Source organism: Leptonychotes weddellii, chromosome 2 (assembly GCF_054177405.1).
Source record: "Leptonychotes weddellii isolate Sample4059 chromosome 2, ASM5417740v2, whole genome shotgun sequence".
Taxonomy (NCBI): domain Eukaryota; kingdom Metazoa; phylum Chordata; class Mammalia; order Carnivora; family Phocidae; genus Leptonychotes; species Leptonychotes weddellii.
Window position 1 is genome coordinate 39,093,576 of NC_138370.1, and position 19,871 is coordinate 39,113,446.

Here is a 19,871-nt window from a genome sequence, read left to right on the forward strand (position 1 = left end):
TCAGTGGCCTTAAGTACATTCACATTGTTGTGCCTGGATATCTTCTCATTTGGGCTTTTTTCTTGTTGGGGTCTTCTCTCTTCAGCATGGTTATCTATTCCTGGGAAATCCGTCTCTAAATTATTTCTAAATTTGTTAATTTTTATGCCGCTGCTTAATTCTCTCATTATCCGTGATAGTCATTCAGTTGGCACGCTTTGTGAAGGGATGGATTACAAAGAATATGGTCTTTGTTTGCACACGGTCATGGTTTTACCCCTTCCTTCCCATTTTTATACTTCTAATTTTTTTCTTTTATCCTGTTGTCTGAATGATACCTTCAGTGACCAGCAGTTATGTCGGGCAGCACTCTGCCCCCTTCCTGACTATTCACAGGAATGCCTCACGTGGTTGCCCATTTGGTGTGACACTTGTTTTGAAGCTGGCATATGTCGTGTTGGGGGGGGGCAGTTTTTGTGTTTAATAAATAATCTAAATAATATGGCCGAATCAAAAACATATACAAATATGTCCATGACTTTTATTGGCTGAATACTTTTTACATGGATCTCCTTTGGTTAATGAATTTAATTAATCAGTATGTTGTGTTAATCTCTTTTGTTCCTTTTGTTTGTTTTTCAGTGGTCTGATAAGCCCTGTGAACCCCATTTGCTTCAGAGGGACAGTTACTACGTCTATACCCAGCAAGAGCTTAAAGAGAAGCTGTATCAAGAAATCATATCATACTTTGACAAAGGCAAAGTGAGTATTGGGCTGTTTCCATATTAGGGAAAGGAAGAAATTGACTGCAATGTTGCCGTGCAGTTTTTTTTTTTTTCTTAAAGATTTTATTTATTTATTTGACAGAGAGATAGAGAGAGAGAGCACAAGTAGGCAGAGTGGCAGGCAGAGGGAGAGGGAGAAGCAGGCTCTCCGCTGAGCAGGGAGCCAGACATGGGGCTCGATCCCAGGACCCCAGGATCATGACCTGAGCCGAAGGCAGCCGCTTAACCGACTGAGCCACCCAGGCGCCCCTGCAGTGCAGTTCTGATGCTAACTCCCCACAGTTAGCACAGTTCCCTCAGGTTAGGGAAATAGTCCCCAGTAAGACAGCCCTCACTTCAGACACCAGCCACAGTTCAGGGGTCTCTGGGCCACCTACCCGTATCACCAACTGATTAAAAATTGGGGGAGGGAGTCCTATGAATCCCTCAGATTTGATAGTATGCTGGAACAACTAACAAAACTTGGTAAAGTGCTGTGCTTACAATTACAGTTTTATCTTAAAGGACACAAATCAGGACCAGCCAACTGAAGAAACACATAGGGCAAGGTCTAGGAGCATACCAAATGCAGAGCCTCTGTGTCTTCTCCCCGTGGGTGGATTCAGGGCACATCACCCTCCCAGGAAATTGATATGTTCGCCATTAAGAATTTACCGGAGGCTCTGTGTATAGTTTTTGTTGGGGTTTCATTTGAAGGCTTCGTTGGTTGAATCTTTGGCCGCCTGAGTGAACTCAGTCTCCAGCAACCCTCTCCTCCCTGGAGGTCAGGCTGATACCATGTTGCTCAAGGCCCTGATCTTCTAATCCCGTGGGCTGCAGTTCTGGCAAGGCCAGCCCCGTTCTGAGACTATCTAGAGGCCCACTGTGAGTCCCCTCATTAGTATAAACTCTGGTGTGGTCTGAGGGGCCCATCAGAAACAACACAGACACTCCCATCACTGGAGAAATTCCAGGGGTTTAGAAGCTCCCTCCCAGGAACTCAGGACAAAGACCAGATAAATCCTTTATTTTCAAACAGTGACTCATGACTTACTCTTTATTATTCCCATGTGTTTCTTTGAATTCTGGTACTTTTAGTGGGAAAGCAAATGAATAGATAAATTAGGCTAAAGAAGTCACTAAAGATCAGTTAGGTTGAGGACACTTAACCCAATGGAGAATATAATGGGCAGCCCAGGGCCCCACTCTCCATAACCATAATTTCACCTTTTAAATCTTCTGAGTGCCAGGAGCTAGTACCATCATTTTCAGTGCATTCTCTAGAGATTGTTGGCCAGCCCCAGCTGCACATCCCATGCCCAGGCCACTACTCGCCTAACACCGTAGGTAACCAGCAACCTAATTAATTGCCCCAGGGGCTCTCAAAAAGGTAAAATAAACATGTGAACTAGGCAGGAAGTTGTGGAGTCTCTGGTCATCTGGACAACGCGTGTCTAGCTAAAAGGCTTTTAAAATGGGGGGAAAAGGTGGAAGGGGAAGGGGGAGGAAGAAACAAACCATGTGCTATCCAAACAAAACAGATCCTAGATTTGACTCACTTCAGAGGTCTGGAGAGTTCTTATGGACTGCCACTTGCAGCCACTCTTCCTGGTTTAGCAGTGGAACCTGTTGGTTAAATAAATAAGCCAAGACAGCGTTTGGAATGGGAAAGGATATTTGCAAATGACGTATCTGATAAAGGGTTGGTATCCAAAATCTATAAAGAACTTACCAAGCTCAACACCCAAAAAAACAAATAACCCAGTTAAAGAAATGGGCAGAAGACATGAAGGGACATTTTTCCAAAGAAGCCATCCAAATGGCTAACAGACACATGCAAAGATACTCAACATCACTCATCATCAAGGAAATACAAATTAAAACCACAATGAGGTACCACCTCACACCTGTCAGAATGGCTAAAATCAACAACACAGGAAACAGCAGATGTTGGCGAGGCTGTGGAGAAAGGGGAACCCTCTTACACAGTTGGTGGGAATGCAAGCTGGTGCAGCCACTCTGGAAAATAGTATGGAGGTTCCTCAAAAAGTTAAAAATAGAGCTACCCCACGACCCAACAATTGCACTACTAGGTATTTACCCAAAGGATACAAAAATGCTCATTTGAAGGGACACATGCGCCCTGATGTTTACAGCAGCATTATCAACAATAGCCAAATTATGGAAAGAGCCCAAATGTCCAACAACTGATGAATGCATAAAGAAGGCGTGGTATATATACAATGGAATATTACTCAGCCATAAAGAAGAATGAAAGCTTGCCATTTGCAATGACATGGATGGAGCTAGAGTGTATTATGCTAAGCAAAATAAGTCAGAGAAAGACAAAGACATTCGCTCATATGTGGAATTTAAGAAACGAAACAGATGAACATAGGGGAAAAAAAAGAGGCAAACCATAAAACAGACTCTTAACTATAGAGAGCAAACTGAGGGTTGCTGGAGGGAGGTGGGTGGGGGATGAGCTAGATGGGCGATGGGCATTAAGGAGGGCACTTGTGATGAGCACCGGGTGTTGTATGTAAGTGATGAATCACTCAATTCTACTCCCGAAACTAATATTACACTATATGTTAACTAACTGGAATTTAAATAAAAACTTGAAACAAAAAAAATCAATTAAAAAAATCAGGCAAATAATCATCATAATAAAATAGCTACAATCTATTTAGTGCTAGTTACTGTTTTGGCTTATTTCCAGACTTTTTTTCCTAATTTAATTGTCCCTAAAACCCTATGAGGTAGATATTACATCTTTTTTACAGATGAAAAACTTGCTCAAAGTCTTTGGTCTCTGTGCCCCTTGACCCTCTCAAAAATCACTGAGGATCCCAAAGAGCTTTTTTTCACATGGATTATATCTACTGATACTAAGAGTATACTTAGAAATTAAAGCAGAGAATCTTAAAACATTTACTTACTTGTTCTCTGAACAAACTTTTTTCTATTATATATAAATCATATTTATTAAAAATTACTGTATTTTCCAAAAAATTAGTGATTCGAGTGGCATTGTTTGACATGTTCGCAAATCTCTTTAGCATCTGGGAGATAGTGGGATCCTCCTATCTGCTTCTGCATTCAGTCTCCCATGGTATTACACATTCTGTAGCCTGTGGGAAACCCCACTGTGTGAGAGCATGAGGACTGAGAAAGGCAAATAGTATTATTATTACTAAGAAGATAATTGTGACCTTACGGACCCTGTGTGAGGATCTTGGGGACTCCCAGAGACCAGGGACCACACTTGGAGAAGCTCTGTGCCAGGCTGTCTCCCTGTTTCTGATATAACTTAGTATTTGGTGAAATGAGGAGAGAGCTTGACTTCTTGGATACTGTTAACCGGCTTCCTGCTCCAGGCCCTGATCTGGAACAGTTTCCATATGGCACATTTCAGAGCCTTTTTTCCAGGGATCCTGGCCCTGAAATTTCAGAGGGGGCAAATCTGGCAAATGATGATTTTAAAAGACTGAATTTTTAAATGTTTTACAACTACGTGAACTGCGCATACATTCTTTCAGCAGCCAGACACAATGGAACATAGCACCTGGTTAATAAGAATCAAGTAGGAAATTACCAGGTGCTGTGTTATTAAAAGCATCTACCTAAGAGACATTTTGTGAAATATCAATCAAAATGAACAGAGGGTTCAATCTGGGATGCTAGCCTCAGATACCAAATATGTGCAGGAGGCTGTAACTTACATGGTCATCAATGCTTTAAGGCATTTTTCTTAAAATTCTCTTTGACTAAGTAGATAGTTTGGTCAGAAATAGAGAATCCGTGCTCGAAATTGGAGAAACAGTTTCCCAGATTCCACACAACAGAATGATTAGCCTTTCTTCCATTTTCCCCTCGTCCCAAACAACCTAATTCAAAGCGCACGCACGCACGCGCACACACCCCAGAACCAGAACTCGGGCCCACACTAACTTCCTTTCCCCTCCAACAAGACTTCAATGATCTCAAAACCCAGGCTTTAGAACTGGTTCCTCTCAGCTCTCGATGGTCTTAGTGCTTTGCCCTTTCAATGCAGTATTGCTTTGTTTGGGACACATGGTGTCCTTCATGTTCTCACAAACAGAATTATAGAACATGCCCCCTGGCAAAGCAGCAAGATAGAGTAGCTTTATCGTGTCAGAAGAAAAGGTTTAGTTGATCCAAGAGGTGACCAGGCGTGGTGAGAATATCTGCAGAAACTCAACCCACCTGACTCCTTAGTTAACTGTCAGCATGACTTTCCCAGACAGATCAGTGACTGCTTTGTTCTCCGCTTGTAACCCTGCTCTTCTTTTTCCGAAGATGTGGGAGAAGGCCATCAAACTGAGCAAAGAGTTGGCTGAGACTTATGAGAGCAAAGTATTTGACTACGAGGGCCTCGGCAACCTGCTGGTGAGTCCGGGTCAGAATATGTCAAGTGTCCAACAGGGGTGCTAAGATTTGTGCTCGTGAAAATGTTTTTGCACATTTGAGGAAGTCAAGATAAACGGTGTTCTTACCCGTGGCAAAGCAAACCTTGCTTGAAAGAAAAATGAAAAAAAGATGAGGTCCAAAAGCTGTTATCATTATTATATTTGATAAAAGGCTCAGGATCCTTGCCTACAGACCCCTCTCCCTTCTCTGTGCATTCTCTTTCCCTAGAGTAGGGACCCTCTGTATTCCTGACCCATCTCCTCTTTACCCTCTCAGTTACTCTGCCTTCTGTGATGCCTTCTGTGAACACTGTCCATTTTTCAAATATTTTCTGACATCTTCTGTTCATCAAAATTACTTGTTCTGTGGTCCACATCCTCAGGGTCCTGCTGAATGGATGAACTGCTAATCTTTGAGCCCTTGTTGTTTTTTGTTTTCTTGTACACATTTTAGTAAGTTGTTAAATGCTTCTGCTGGATCTTGATTCTCAAATTTTGCCTCTCTCCTTCTCCCAAAATGTCACTGGGGTGCTGTAGTTTCACAGTTCTATGAACTTGTGTGTTATGCCCGGCCATTGGCACAGGTCAACTATTTAAAAACAATATAGCAAAACAAAAATCCCCCTCTGAATGCCCAGTGGTAGGCCAACACACATTACATTTGATCATTTTTAGTAGTGGAATCACAAAAGGTCAGGTCACCCGTTGTTACGTAATAATACAGTTGACCCTTGAACAGTGCAGGGTGGGGAGCTTAGGGGCGCCAACCCCCTCTTCCACAGCTGAAAATCCACATATAATTTTTGACTCCCCCAAAACTTAACTACTTATGGGCTATTGTTAGCTATTGTTGACTAGAAGTCCCACTGATAACATGAACAGTTGATCAACACATATTTTGTATATGTGTTATATACTGTGTTCTTATAGTAAAGTAAGCTGGAGAAAAATGTTAAGAAAATTGAAAGGAAGAGAAAATACTCCCAGTACTATACTGTATTTATCAGAAATAGCTGCATATAAGTGGATTCATCCATTTTAAACACATGTTGTTCAAGGGTCAAATGTAGCTTCTTTGAGGGGGTAGTTGTCAAGATCACTTTGAAAAGAACTTGCCGGTGGGTTGTACCAGCCCCTGCTCATCACACACACAAAATCACTTCTTAATTTCATAAACTAAATGGAGCAGAAAACGTGCTAGAAACCTTCACCTAAATAAAGTAAGTAATACAGTCATGGGACCATTGTGAGAGGGGCCTGGGGACATGCCCCGAAGACCCCAGGTCTGGCTCCCTATTTTGCTTTCTTTAAGGCTTACTCTTAGCCCTGGCTGGGAAACCTGTTCCCATGGGAAGGATTAAAGCTCGGGCTGGGATCAGACACTGAAAAACAGAACATCACCACCACCTTCTGGGCACTTGTAGCTGAACCAAGGACCTTAGTCCAAATCACCGGCACAAACCAGAAAGTTCTTTATCGTCTTTTCTCATGTGCAGCCACCCTCTGTGAACCTCAGAAAGGGCTTTTTAACCTTTTAAGGGTCCTGAACCCTCTTCAGGAAACTGGTGAGAGCTAAACACTGCCTCCCTCCACAGAGGAACGCACACGCATTCATCTTCCTGCAGGCAACTCCCGAGATTGCCAGACCCGCCAAGGCTCCTTCACGGACCCAGGTCCAAACCGTACGCTCCAAGAAAGGGATAACTTCTGGGGCCTACAGGGTATTTTCCAAAGGCTTTCCATTTGCCTGTTGACCCATGGGAAACAACAAAGCAAATAGTCTGATCTTCCCCACCCCTCAATGGTGCCCTTGTAACCTCCCTGTGGAATGTCTTATTTTGTTTTCCAGAAAAAAAGAGCCTCGTTTTATGAGAACATCATTAAAGCAATGAGGCCTCAGCCTGAATACTTTGCTGTTGGCTACTACGGACAGGGCTTTCCTTCTTTCCTTCGGGTAAGAAACCTCAGGGTGGTCCTCGGAGCCATTAAGCCATGCAGTCTGAAGGAGCGAAGGTCTTCATCTCTTTCCCAGATGGACCTAGTGTGTGAACAGCTGGAGGCCCATGTTAGCGCTGTGGGAGGTCAGCGGTGAAGCGGCGGGGGGGACCACTTCCTGCGTGGCCGGCCGCTTCACCGCACACCCCCAGCCTCGGGTATTCTGGCAGCTCCTTTGTAAAATGACTTTTCCCAGGTGTAATGAAAAAGGGAAAAACAGAACCATCGCCTCCGCTGCTCAGCTGCTACAGATCAGGCTGGGGAAAAGTGTGGATTGATGTATTCAGCTGTTTGTTTTATTTCCAGCCAGAGCCGGTTGGAAAGCAAATATCCCGAGGACAAGACTGCAAAAGTTTCACAAAAATAAAAATAAGTGTTGTAATCGTGAGAAGGACCATGTTTTCCTTCCTTCTCAAAATTTTCTATAACATGATACTGATTTTAAAATCTAAAAAACAAACAAATCTTATTTTTTCCCCACACAAAAAAAGGAAGCCTCTTTAGAGCTGGCTGTGTTTAAACAAACGACCCATTTTCCTTCCCGGATTTAAGAAAAAGTGAGAAAGGAAGGACTTTACATTCCTCATAGTGCCCAATGAGGAGGTAACCCATTCATTCAGTAACTATTTACTGAGTGCCTGCCAGGAACACACGGGGCAGAATCGAATCAGATGTGGGCCTTACTGTCACGGAATTCACAGCCTCACAGGTGTAACGTTAATTAAATAATCACGCATAAGAATGGAAATTGAAACTGACCAAGACGGGTATCACATGATTCTTTATTATTTATAATCGCCAAAGACTAGATACAACTCACATGTCCCTCAATTGGCAAAGGGGTAAACAAACTGTGGGATAGCCATACAACGGAACAGTACTCAGTAATAAATAGGAATAAACTCCTGATACACACAAGCGTGTGGCTGAGTCTCAGATGCATTGTACTAAGTAAAAGAACTGAGACCACGAAGTCTGCATACTCTATGATTTTATTTACACGGCATCTGGCCAAGCCGACACTTACGATAGGGGTAGAAAGCAGATGAGTTGTTGTCTCGTCATTGAAGGGGAGGGTTGGGCTTCAGAGACATGGAGAAATTTTGGATGGTGATGAAACTGTTCTGTATTTTGATTATGATCATGGTTATGTTTGTCAAAACTCACAGAATTTTACTACATGTAAATTATGGGTAGATTTTACTACATGTAAATTATGCCTGAATTTTTTTTTTTAAGAGTCAGGAAAGACTTCCCAGGGAATTTCTGCTTTGGCTGCAATTTAGAGGTGAGCTTGGAGTTTTGGAGATAAAGGTGGTAGGAGAAAAGCATTGCAGGCAGTGAAAGTGACAAGGAAGCGCATGGCAGTGCCCGGGAAGGGAGGGCATGGGGCGAGCGGGGAGTTGAGGCCCGAAGCATGGGGAGAACATGCAGGGCAGGGCCGTGGGGCTGCCCTGACTGTGTTGTCAGCACCCCAAGAGCAGGAGGGAACCATGGCGGACTCTGTGTGTTGGCAAGGTCATCCATCGTCTGGCTGGTACGGATAATGGTCGGATGTGTACAGATAAGCCACTTAGAGACTGTTGTAGATGTTGAGGGAAGGGATGGCCGGTCGTCCTAGGGAGGTAGCTTTAGAGAAAAATGGAAAGATTTTGAATAGTAAAGTAGCAGTATTTGATGATTGTTGTTGGGACACGTGGGTGAGGAAGGAGGGAGGTGGCAAGAATGATTTCTCAATTTCTGGCTGCATAACAGGAAGGGCTGTGGAGCCATCCACTAAGACAGCAATACTGGAAAATAGAGTCATGGTAGAGAGATTCAGTCCATTCATTGAATAACTATTTATTGAACTCTTACTCTGTGCCTTACTGTATTATAGGCATGGAGGCACAGTCCAAAACAACCCAAATCCTTGAAATTATGGAACTTATATTCTAGCTTGGAGACACACAAAAAGTAAACACACTTAGTATGTCTGATGGCCTAGAACAATGCCTCACCCCGTGTAGACCCTCCGTATGTATCATGGAGAAAATGTCGGGGCGGGGGGAGAAAGAGGCAGGTGATGGGGGTGGAGTTGTAATTTTAAATAGAGTGAATGGGACGGATGTCAGTAAGAAAATGACATTTGAGCAAGGACCTGAAAGAAGTGAGGGAATAAGCCAGGTGGCCATCAAGAGATGAGATGGGGGGCCAGGAAGTGAGAACAGCGGGTTCAAAAGCCGTGAGGCTGGAGGAGTGTGAACAAGAGGGCAAGTAGAGAAGGGGGGGCAGGTGGCTCAGGGTCCCGGATTGCAGGTGGCCTTTCAGATCTTTATACGTTCTTTGTGAACGTCTGGTTGGGGCCATACTCAGTGTGAGGTAATGTGGAACATCCAACAGATGCGAGTCAACAGTCTGATACATGGACCCAGAACTCAAAGGAAAGTTCCAGACTGCGGATAAAGTTGTGGGTTATTCGAGTGTGGAGGAGATAGCGCGCGGAGAGAGAACGGAGCACCAGAAGGAGAGGGTCTGGGAGGGCGCCCTGCAGTAGGTTCTAGACCAAGACCGGCGGTCAGTCTCGGTGCTCCAGTCCCAGTAAGGCAGGGGTGCCTGCCATGCATGTGTGTGCGTGTGTGTGTGACTGCTGTGTCACATGCATTTGGGGGCGTGAGCTGGAGACAGCACTGGTTCAGGGCAAAGGTTAGACCTTCAAGTTGAAAAAGGGGGGGGGTCTCCATCATCTGCTGGGTGACTATAGGATTTCGACCAAATCATGTAACCTCCACATTTTCTGACGTGTAAGTTAGAGAAATACTGCCCATATCACAGGGTTGCTTCGGAATTAAGTAAATAGCATACAGGAGGGCTTTATAAACTGTAAAGTGGTTTGTGGATGTTAGGTGTTGTCAGAGAGTGCTGAAAAATATAAAAGCCTCTGCATGATGTAACCTCCATGCCCTTCTGTGGTATGGACCATTTCCCCAAACTCAGAATATCTAAAATCGTGTTGTCCTCTCCCCCCACCCCTGCCCCAGCCCTAGCCAGGCCTCCTCCTTCCCTGCTTCTGTCAGGGGCCCCACTGAGCCTCCTGCTCTGGGCCCAGCAAGCTCAGAATCCTTGGTGATTCTCCCCATCTTCTTTGCCCTTCACCAGATACCAGGGTCAGACACCAGATCCCATAGCTTCTCCTTCTCCCACTCAGTCCTACCTGGGGGTCCTGCAGTTAGATGCACACCCCACTGTCCACTGAGGTTGTCTATGCACTGCTTCCGTCATGTCGCTCCCTCCTTCTAGAACCTCCAGTGAATTCCCCAGGCCTTAGGAACTGGTGCCTGCCTTTCAGTGCTCTGGCTCGTCCAAGCTTATTTTCTTCTACTTCAGTTCCATACTTTGTGCCCTGTGGCCCTGTCCTTTCTTTCACTCCTCCTGCTGGTTGTCCTCGCCTTCTCTTCTCCTCTCCTTACCGTGTCCGTGCATCTGGGCCCAGTCAATGCCATGTTATCCTCGAAGCCCCTCTTTTACTCTGTGCTACTGTGTGCTGACCTTGTGCTTGTCTGCTTCCGTTCACATTGTTGTCCACATCCTACAATTAGTGCTGCCGAATACTCTGCTTCCTTACCTACCACAGTTTTGCCTGAATGATGGAATTGCATAAAGCATGGATTAGTCATGTAAATCTTTCCTAGCTTGGAAAAACTTCATCATCTATCCCAAAAGACCTGGCAGTTTTTCCTACCATCAGTGTTTCTCCTAGAAGGTATATTGCCTTCCTGTTACTTATATAAACTATCATACTTACTTGTTTTCTGTTTCTGCCCAGCAGAAGGTGAGTTTTGTGAGAGTAGGATCATCATTATATCCCTAGTGTCTTAGCATATCTCCTGTTTGTCCAATACCTATCTGCTAGATGAACGGGCAGGTGATTTTTAAAAATATTTTCCAGGACAATAGGGGCCCAAGGTTTAGTTAAAAAATGGATCAGATATGGGCTGCTAATGCTAAGTACTCATCTGAGCGATCATCAGATGAGCAAGAACCTTTGAAACATGGCTACATTTGAACTTGCGTGGGCAACAGCAGTTATGAGTCAAATTACTCCTATGTCTGGAGCCTAGGAAATTTCTTTCTAAAAAAATCCAATTTTATTAATTTTATTAAACAGAAAAAGAATGTAGATTAGAAGGGAGAGAATAGGACTTAGTAGAGTTATATTCTGTGAGCCTTTGACATCGCACCCACAGTGATTTTCAGGATTGCAGACGGACTGCTGTACATTATTCCTGTTCTCTGTTAATGGAGATTTGTTGTGTGGACTCTCTTCATACTTTCCCATTCTCTATGTCAGCGCCACTCCAAGTGCTGGTCCGCAGCTGGATCATGATAAGACAAAGGCTTGCAGGTGAAGCAAATTCACGCACTTCCTTCCTTTGTTGAGAATGTCTTGCTATGAAAATCAGCTAAATTCAACAGCGTGCCTGGTGACATCGTGGATCTACCTTAGGGCATAAGCTCATCTCCCTGTGGGTCAGTGCAGACCGTTTGCAGACCGGCGGTGGTCACGGGGCCGCACTCTGAGAAGCACTGCAGAGACAGCTTTATGCCGTTGACTTATCTCCCCCAATAAACCATGAGCTCTTGCCAGATATGACGGTTGCTGCGGGGCACGTAGTAGGTCTTTAGTGAGAACTTGCTGGTGGAATGCACTTCGGCCGGGGAAGACTGTGGCTTCCTCAGCACCAGGATCTCCAGTTGCCCCTTCACTCTTCATGTGTAATCACTCCCCTTGCTGTCTCTGACCTGCAGAACAAAATCTTCATCTACCGGGGGAAGGAGTACGAGAGGCGAGAAGACTTCAGCCTGAGGTTGCTGACCCAGTTCCCCAATGCCGAGAAGATGACCAGCACCACGCCCCCGGGAGAGGACATCAAGTCGTCCCCAAAGCAGTGTATCCTCACCTCGGGGAGACATGGCCCGGCCCAGCCACAGAAGCTAAGGGTTCAGTCCCGTCTCTGCATGCGGATATGTCCTGCCCTCCAACCACTCATGTAACGGTTCTGACTCAGTTTCCCATTCTGTGTAAAAGCTTTGGGACCCTAACGTCCTTAGCACAAGGTTATGAAGTAAAGGAGAGAGGAGATAAGGAAATCTTGAATATGAAAGGATATGTTTTATAGCCATATGGGGAGCTTGAAGAGGACATAGACTGGCTGTAGAGAATTCTGGATTCTGGATAAAGACATATAGCTCTTCTTTTGTAACATGCAATGACTTAAAAAGAAAACAAAAACAAAATACTAAAAGCTCCATAACAAAATTATTTTTAAGACTTGTTCATGTGTTTTGTGCTAAAATAAAGATGTTCTAAAATTGAACACTATTCAAAGAGAGGTAGATAAGCCAGAGCCAGTGTGACAGGGTAGATAAGAGAACGGGCTCTGGAGCCAAGGTGCCCGGGTTCGAGTCTCAGCTCTGTCACTTACTGTGTCCCTTTGAGAAGTTCCTTAATTTCTCTCTGCCTTGGTTTTCCCATCTATAAAATGGGGATGATGTTCATCCTTTCTCACGGAGTTCTTGTAAAGATTGACTAAATATCTGTCAAATGTTAGGAACAGTGCCTGCTACATAGTAAAAATTCAATATATATTGGCCATTATTATACATATAGGTTGGTAAGTAGGTTGTAAGTAGATGGTAAGAAAGATTGACAATAATAATAACAGACCAATAGACAGGCACACCTTTAAGAGAACGGCAACCTGTTAATACGTAGCAGATGCTTGGAAAAGAATGGTCTTCCAGGATAAATCCTTGTTTGGGTTATGTGGGTTCAGGAGACAACGGAGGTGCCTTCGTGGTGTGGGAATGACAAGAGGTCTTCAAGAACTGGATGTAGGATTTCTGTGGCTGTAACCTTTCCCAAATGGCTTCCTTCTTCCAGGCCTTGGTTTCTCATCCATGAGGTGTGAATCTGTTTTCCCTAAATACCCAGTAGCACTTCTGGAAGGATCAAAATAAAAAGGAGGTCATTTCTGTGAAAATGCTCTGTCAACTAGACCAGGGTAAAGCACAGCCCAGTGGTCCTCAGATTTTGTTGTACATGAGACTCACCACAGAGAGATTCTAATTCAGCAGCTGTGAATTCTCATTGTGCGTCCTGATTAAGCGTCGTGTGGTTCTGGTTCCCCGGGGCTGCACATCACCCAGAGATGCTGGGAGTCACTGTTCTGTCCCGACCCAGGGCTTTCACCCAGACTTTAAATGCTGTCGATTTTGAAACAGTATATCTGTACTGACAAAAACAGTCATTATTTAAATTATCAAGTCAGAGAGACGGGTCTCCCCCTGAGCTGGATTAAAAGCCTGACTTCATCATGTACCAGTTATGCGCTCTGGGTTTTCTCAGAGCCTCAGATTCCTCATCTGTAGAAGGAGATTCATAACATTTGCCTGTTGGTTGTTGTGTTTATTATTGGCGGGAACATATTGAGAACCTCGTTCAGTGCCCAGCGATGGCCGTCCGTCAACAAGTGATAGCCACAGATACCAGACGTTCCTCCTGCGCAGGCTCTGGAGTCCGGCTGTTTCAGAGGCATGCGTGTCCAAAAGAAATGATTTAAAACTGATTCAAATCCCTCTTCACCTGATAGTTCATTGATGCCTATTTTCCTATGGCAGGGTTGCTTGCCAGGTGTCTGACCAAAATGTCCTAGGATTATTACTTAATAAGGCGTTTGGGTAATACCTCAGGGAACCCTGTTTTGAATGCAGTCCTGGCAGTCAGGAAAAAGGAGTACGTCAGGCAGGTACCATTTCCATCTGCAAAGCAGGAGGAATAGGCGGGGCTTTCTGCCTGGGACAGCTTCACAGCCCAGCCCCTTGTCCTTCCTTAACGAGCTCCTCAGACATGCAGTGTTTCACCGTAAAGCCGGTGATGAGCCTGCCGCCCAGCTACAAGGACAAACCAGTTCCAGAGCAGATCTTAAAGTAAGTGGGGGTTTTTTGCTTCTTTTAAAAAACATTTTCTAACACATTTTATCTAGAAGTACATCAAAACCCAAGCTTTGGGGCGCTTGGGTGCCTCAGTCGGTGAAGCGTCTGACTCTTAATTTTGGCTCGGGTCATGATCTCAGGTTCATGAGATTGAGCCCCACGAGTGGAGTCTGCCTGATCTCTCTCTCCCTCTGCCCCTCCCCCCACTTATGCTCTCACATGCGCGCGCGCGCACACTCTCTCTCTCTGAATGAATGGATAGGTAGATCGATAGATAAATAAAATCTTTAAAACCAAAGTCTTAAGCTCATTTGGAAGACCTGCTGTCTTACTCCTCTGGGGCTGCTATAACAGGATCCCACAGACTCGGTGGCTTATAAACAACACATTTATTTCTCACAGTTCTGGAGGCTGGGAAAGTCCAAGGTCAGGCGCCAGCAGATTTGGTGTCTGGTGAGGACCTGCCTCCTGATTCACAGACACTGACTTCTCTCTGTGTCCTCACATGGCAGAAAGGGTGATGGAGTGCTCTGGGGTCTCTTTTATAAGGGCACTCATCCCATTCATGGGGGCTCCACCCTCATGACCTATGCACCTGCCACAGACTACTTAATCCCATCACAGTGAGGGGCAGGATTTCCACACATGAATTCTGGCATTCAGACCACAGCAACTCTTTATTGTATTTTCAGTATAAAATAAGAGCTTGGTAATTCAAAAGGGATTTGGGGGCCTTGGGGGTATTTTTAGACAGACAGAGGGAAATCAGGAATTTCACTGTTAGGTTTCAGATCTCCTGGATCCTATTTCCACTCAGAAGCACTCACTGAGGAGTGGCTGACCTCACCTTGCCTGGTGGGGTCCCCAGTGATCGAAAGCCTCATTCTTTTTTCCTGAGAAGCTAAAATGCTAGTAGGATTGATAGGATTGTGATAAAAATACACAAATGAAATCACAAACATGGATATAAATACATATACCTTTTTAAATGGTGAGCTGTGGAATGGATTCATAAATAAGATAAAGATGTGCAATAAAATCAGATCGTGCACCTCCTCCAGCTTTCATTGTGGAGACTGTTTTGAGGTCGCTTAGTGGATAAGACTCGGTCTTTGTAAGATGTGGCCCAGGTTTTGTTGAAGTCTGATCAAGGACTGCTTGTTCTAAGAGCGAAGCTACAGCACTGTGGCCATGTCTTTCTCCAGCTACTATAGAGCCAATGAAGTGCAGCAGTTCAGATATTCCAGGCCATTCTGGAAAGGAGAGAAGGATCCAGACAATGAATTTGCTGTGAGTCCACCCCCTTTGCCCTCTAAAACAAGGTAAAGTAGGCTTTCCACCTAACCAAAGCAGATTGCAGAAACGATGGCACCGTGGGGACAGAGGACAGAGGTGCTATGCGCTTACTACCTAGACAGCAAGCCCATCTCAGTGGAGAACTCTAGACCGGACCCCACCCCAAGACTGGGCTCTGCTGTTGCGCTCCAGTGTTGATGCTGGTATGACCTGAGCAAGTCCCACCTCTCTGGACCTCACATGTCCCCTCTAGAACATGAGAGGGCCCAAGCAGATGATCCCTTGCAGTTTTAAACATCCAGAATCCTCAAAATGTGGCCCGTTCACCAAGGAAGCATTTGGGAATAGACTCTCCCTGACCTCAACCAGGGAGCATTGCCATTTTGCCTGGGAACTGACATTTCCAATTTTCCTTCCTTCCACCAGACCATGTGGATCGAAAGGACCACGTATACAACTGCATACACCTTTCCTGGGATTCTCAAGTGGTTTGAAGTCAAACAAATTTCAACGGTGAGTCATTTGAAATTGGAACTCAGAAAATTCTTTGTGTCTCCAGATATAATAAGAGCCTTTGTTAAGCCCTCCTCCAGTTCTCACTAGCTTGGCCAGCCTCCTCTGGCCAACTTTGTTTTCCGAGAGAGAAATAAAAGGCGTGCTTGTCTAATAGAACTCCTTTGTACAACTGATGTTACACCACCAACCCTAAAGGTTACTCACAGTGAATGACTCTTTTATGAGTAAATGAGTCTCGTCTCCTCATGATCCTGCCAGTGCACCAAACCGTTTTCGGAATGTCTCCTTTGAGTTTGCTGTCAATCACATTCTCTCCCAGAACATTTCCTCTTCTTTCATTCGTGGCTAATCACATCACCAGTCGTCCTAGACTCTTCCTTCTCTATCCCTCCCCAAAGCTGCCCCTTTTACCTTTTTAATATTTATTGAATCTGTTTATTTCCAGCTCTCCTACTACTGTACCCTGTTTTAGTCCCTCATTCATCTCTGGTGGACGCCACGGAAAAAGCCCCCTCATTGGCCTCCTGCCTTGGCCTTCACAGGCCTGTTTTCCTCACGGCCTCCGAGCATGAGTGCCACAGTGGAAAGCTGACCATATCCTCCTCATGCTTAAAACCTTGCCGTGGCTCCCCAGTGCCTAGAGCATAAAGCCGCTGTTCCTTAGCACACACAAGCAGAGTCCTTGTGACTCAGCTCTGCCACCTCGTTTCCTGTGGAATCTTCTGGAACTAAACTGCTCATCCCATGTTATTTCAACGCTCCATGACAGTGGGCCATTTTCTTTGCCCGAAATGCTACTTCGCAACCTAACTACCTCCCATCCAGGCTTTGCCTGGAAGTCATCTCTGAAACTCCTAAGTGGGGTTAGATGCCCTTTCCCTGTGCCCCGCCACAACCTGGGCTTATTTCTAGCAAGTTACTCCCGTGCTTACATGGCTTGAGACCCCACTACATTTTATAAACCATAGGCTCCTCCCAGCCACGAATTCTGTCTTAGTCACTTTTATAACTGTGGAACATAGCACAGTACTTGGCATGTAATACATCTTCAAGAAATACATCTTGAACAGATCTGAACTGAAATCTGATGTGTTCCATACCAGTGGTAGTAAATTATTATTTTTCAAGTATGAATACGATTTTGGACAGAGACTTTTGGCATCGAGGCTGCAGTAGGCGGTCATGCTGGCTGGCAATGGGTAAAACGAAGAAGGCGATCTTTCTTGAAACCTGGCTTTGAAGATGTTTCCACAGGAGTTGCTCTTCTGAATGTATATTAAATCTTACTTCGTTTTCATCCAAAATTCAGCTTGAATATTCTAATACATCCTCTTATTTCTGACTTCTTTTAACCACAGAACCCATGCTAAGGTGACTTACGTATGGTCTGAATGTATGGCATCCAAAATCATTTTCCTTTTCTCATGGAAGAAGCATCAAGCCTCTTGCCAGGGAACATTCTGGGTGCTGCAGAAGTATCTGGGATCAGATAACCCATTACTCTGTTGTCATTGAGCTTCTCAAAAATCTCTGAGGGAGCTCTGCCTAAAAATCAATCACTGTTACAGCTCCAATTTTTTTTTTTTTTCAAAATTTCTGTAGATACTTTGCACCAAGAAATAATCACCGCAATAGCTCTAATTTTTAGGTCACCCTTGGACTTCCTAAGGAGATTTTAAGTCGCTTATTTTGCAACTTAGCAAAAGCATTTCCAATAAGTGTGGTATCCAAATAAATATAACCTTGACAAGCAAAACTTGACTCTTCTATAGCTTGGTGAGAATGTTATACCTTTTAAAAGGGAACGCTTCGGATTTTTTGTTCCGTCTTTGCTGTGAGCTCACAAAATGCCCTTCCTCTCCCTGGTCCTCTGTCACAGGAGGAAATCAGCCCCCTGGAGAATGCCATAGAAACCATGGAACTCACCAATGAGAAGATCAGCAACTGTGTCCAGCAGCATGCCTGGGACCGAGCCCTCTCTGTGCACCCTCTCTCCATGCTGCTCAGTGGCATCGTGGACCCAGCTGTCATGGGGGGCTACTCCAACTATGAAAAGGTGAATCCCGTGTGTCTCCATGCCTCTCTCTGTGGCACCGTGCCCCCAGTGAATTCGTTGCTTACAGCTCGCCTGAGAGATTTTTCACTCTGCCTTCTTCACTTCTTTTACAAGTGAAATTAATGAAAAGCATGTCCTTGACCTCACACCTCCTAGAGACCCCCAGCAACCCCGCCAGGGTTAGGCCATGGCCTGGTAAGGAGTCACTGAAAGATCAATCTAATATACCACGTCTGGTTGATCTACCTGCTGTTCCCTCTCCCACTCCCCCTCTCCCCTGTGGGAGATGCAGAACTCAGGATGCTCTGGAAGTGAAGAAGCATCTGTGGGAGAGGCAGAGCTGTGCTCTAGTTAAAATGAGCTTCTAGAAACACCCACCCCGACTTGGTGTGCCGTAGGTTGTTTGGACAAACGCTGGCCCTGGCTACACAGTTACATTAGTTCAACTAAGTGTCATATCTTTTAATCTGGGGAAACAAGGAAAGAGTACTCACCAGATGTGAATCCATTGCATAGGGTTTGGATGTAGCACCATTTAAAATGGAGGTAATGGGGGCGCCTGGGTGGCTCAGTCCGTGAAGCGTCTGCCTTCGGCTCAGGCCGTGATCCCGGGGTCCCAGAATTGAGTCCTGCATTGGGCTACCTGCTCAGCGGGGAGTCAGCTTTTCCCTCTCCCTTTCCCTCTGTGCTCTCCCTCCCTCTCTCTCTCTCTCAAATAAATAAATAAAATCTTAAAAAAAAAAATAAAATGGAAGTAATGTATTCAAGTAGGTAATTCGTAATGTAATTAATCAAGACAGGGTTTTTAATTGTTCAGCTGTTTTCAGTGACTAGGTAATTTTGGAGTCCTCTTCCTGAATCCAAATAAACATTTGGCCACCGCCCTGTGGAGTAGCCTGGAGAATGAGCGGGAAGTGAAGGAGGAAGACGGGAAGGGCGAGTGGACAGTCGATGGGCTGATTCTCTTATTTCCATTTGTACACCAAGTCCTGAGAAGACCAGGGACGTTAGAATCAGCCACGCCTGTGACCCAATCCCGGCTTCCCATTGGCCACTGTGTGCCCTTGGGTGAGATAATTCACCTCTCTGAGCCCCGAGCTTCGTATCTGAAAAAAGTGAGGAAGATACCTAACGCACAGGAGTGGCTCATAGCTAAGGAAGGCATCTTGTGTGTAGGGAACATCACAGAACACTTGCCATATAGTTGAGGCTTGCTGAGGGTCGGTTTTCTTCCTCCCTCCCGTCGCTTGGAGCCAAATGTGATCGGAACGTCCTTCGTGGGTGGGGCGGCCAGTACTCTGTGACTGATGCTGTGACCATCTTTCCCATCAACCTCTGCGCCTTCTTCAGGCTTATGACCCTTAGCAGCCGGGAAGGAGTCCGCACCGGAGTCCATGCCAGGTGTCGGTAATAATCTCTGGCATCGTCACAAAATTCAAGGCAAAACTAGGGTCCAGAATATAATACTTTTTTGTACTGTAATGATTTTGGTGTGTGTTTTTTCGTATAAGCTAAGCTATCTAGTACTAACTTTTAATGTGTTTTTCCAAGTGTTTTTTGGGTTTTTTTTTTACAGAATGCCCCTGAACATGCCAGTATCTGTGAATAGTATGTAATTTCATGAAGGTCTTTCCAATGTCATTGTCTTCTCATTGAAATTTTTTTTTTAAAGATTTTTATTTATTTATTTGACAGAGAGAGAGATAGCGAGAGCAGGAACACAAGCAGGGGGAGTGGGAGAGGGAGAAGCAGGCTTCCTGCCGAGCAGGGAGCCCGATGTGGGACTCGATCCCAGGACCCTGGGATCATGACCTGAGCCGAAGGCAGACGCTTAACGACTGAGCCACCCAGGCGCCC

At 45.0% G+C, this 19,871-nt stretch overlaps 1 protein-coding gene across 1 annotated transcript in view; it reads left to right on the forward strand.

The window, feature by feature from the left end:
- Positions 1–19,871, forward strand: part of DOCK5 (dedicator of cytokinesis 5) — a 200,110-nt gene that overhangs the window by 160,493 nt on the left and 19,746 nt on the right. The window contains exons 37-44 of the mRNA XM_081812900.1: positions 622–741; positions 5,067–5,156; positions 7,026–7,130; positions 11,960–12,101; positions 14,059–14,140; positions 15,352–15,436; positions 15,869–15,955; positions 17,838–18,014. Coding sequence (XP_081669026.1) covers positions 622–741; positions 5,067–5,156; positions 7,026–7,130; positions 11,960–12,101; positions 14,059–14,140; positions 15,352–15,436; positions 15,869–15,955; positions 17,838–18,014 — 888 coding nt within the window. The remainder of the gene's footprint in view (positions 1–621; positions 742–5,066; positions 5,157–7,025; positions 7,131–11,959; positions 12,102–14,058; positions 14,141–15,351; positions 15,437–15,868; positions 15,956–17,837; positions 18,015–19,871) is intronic.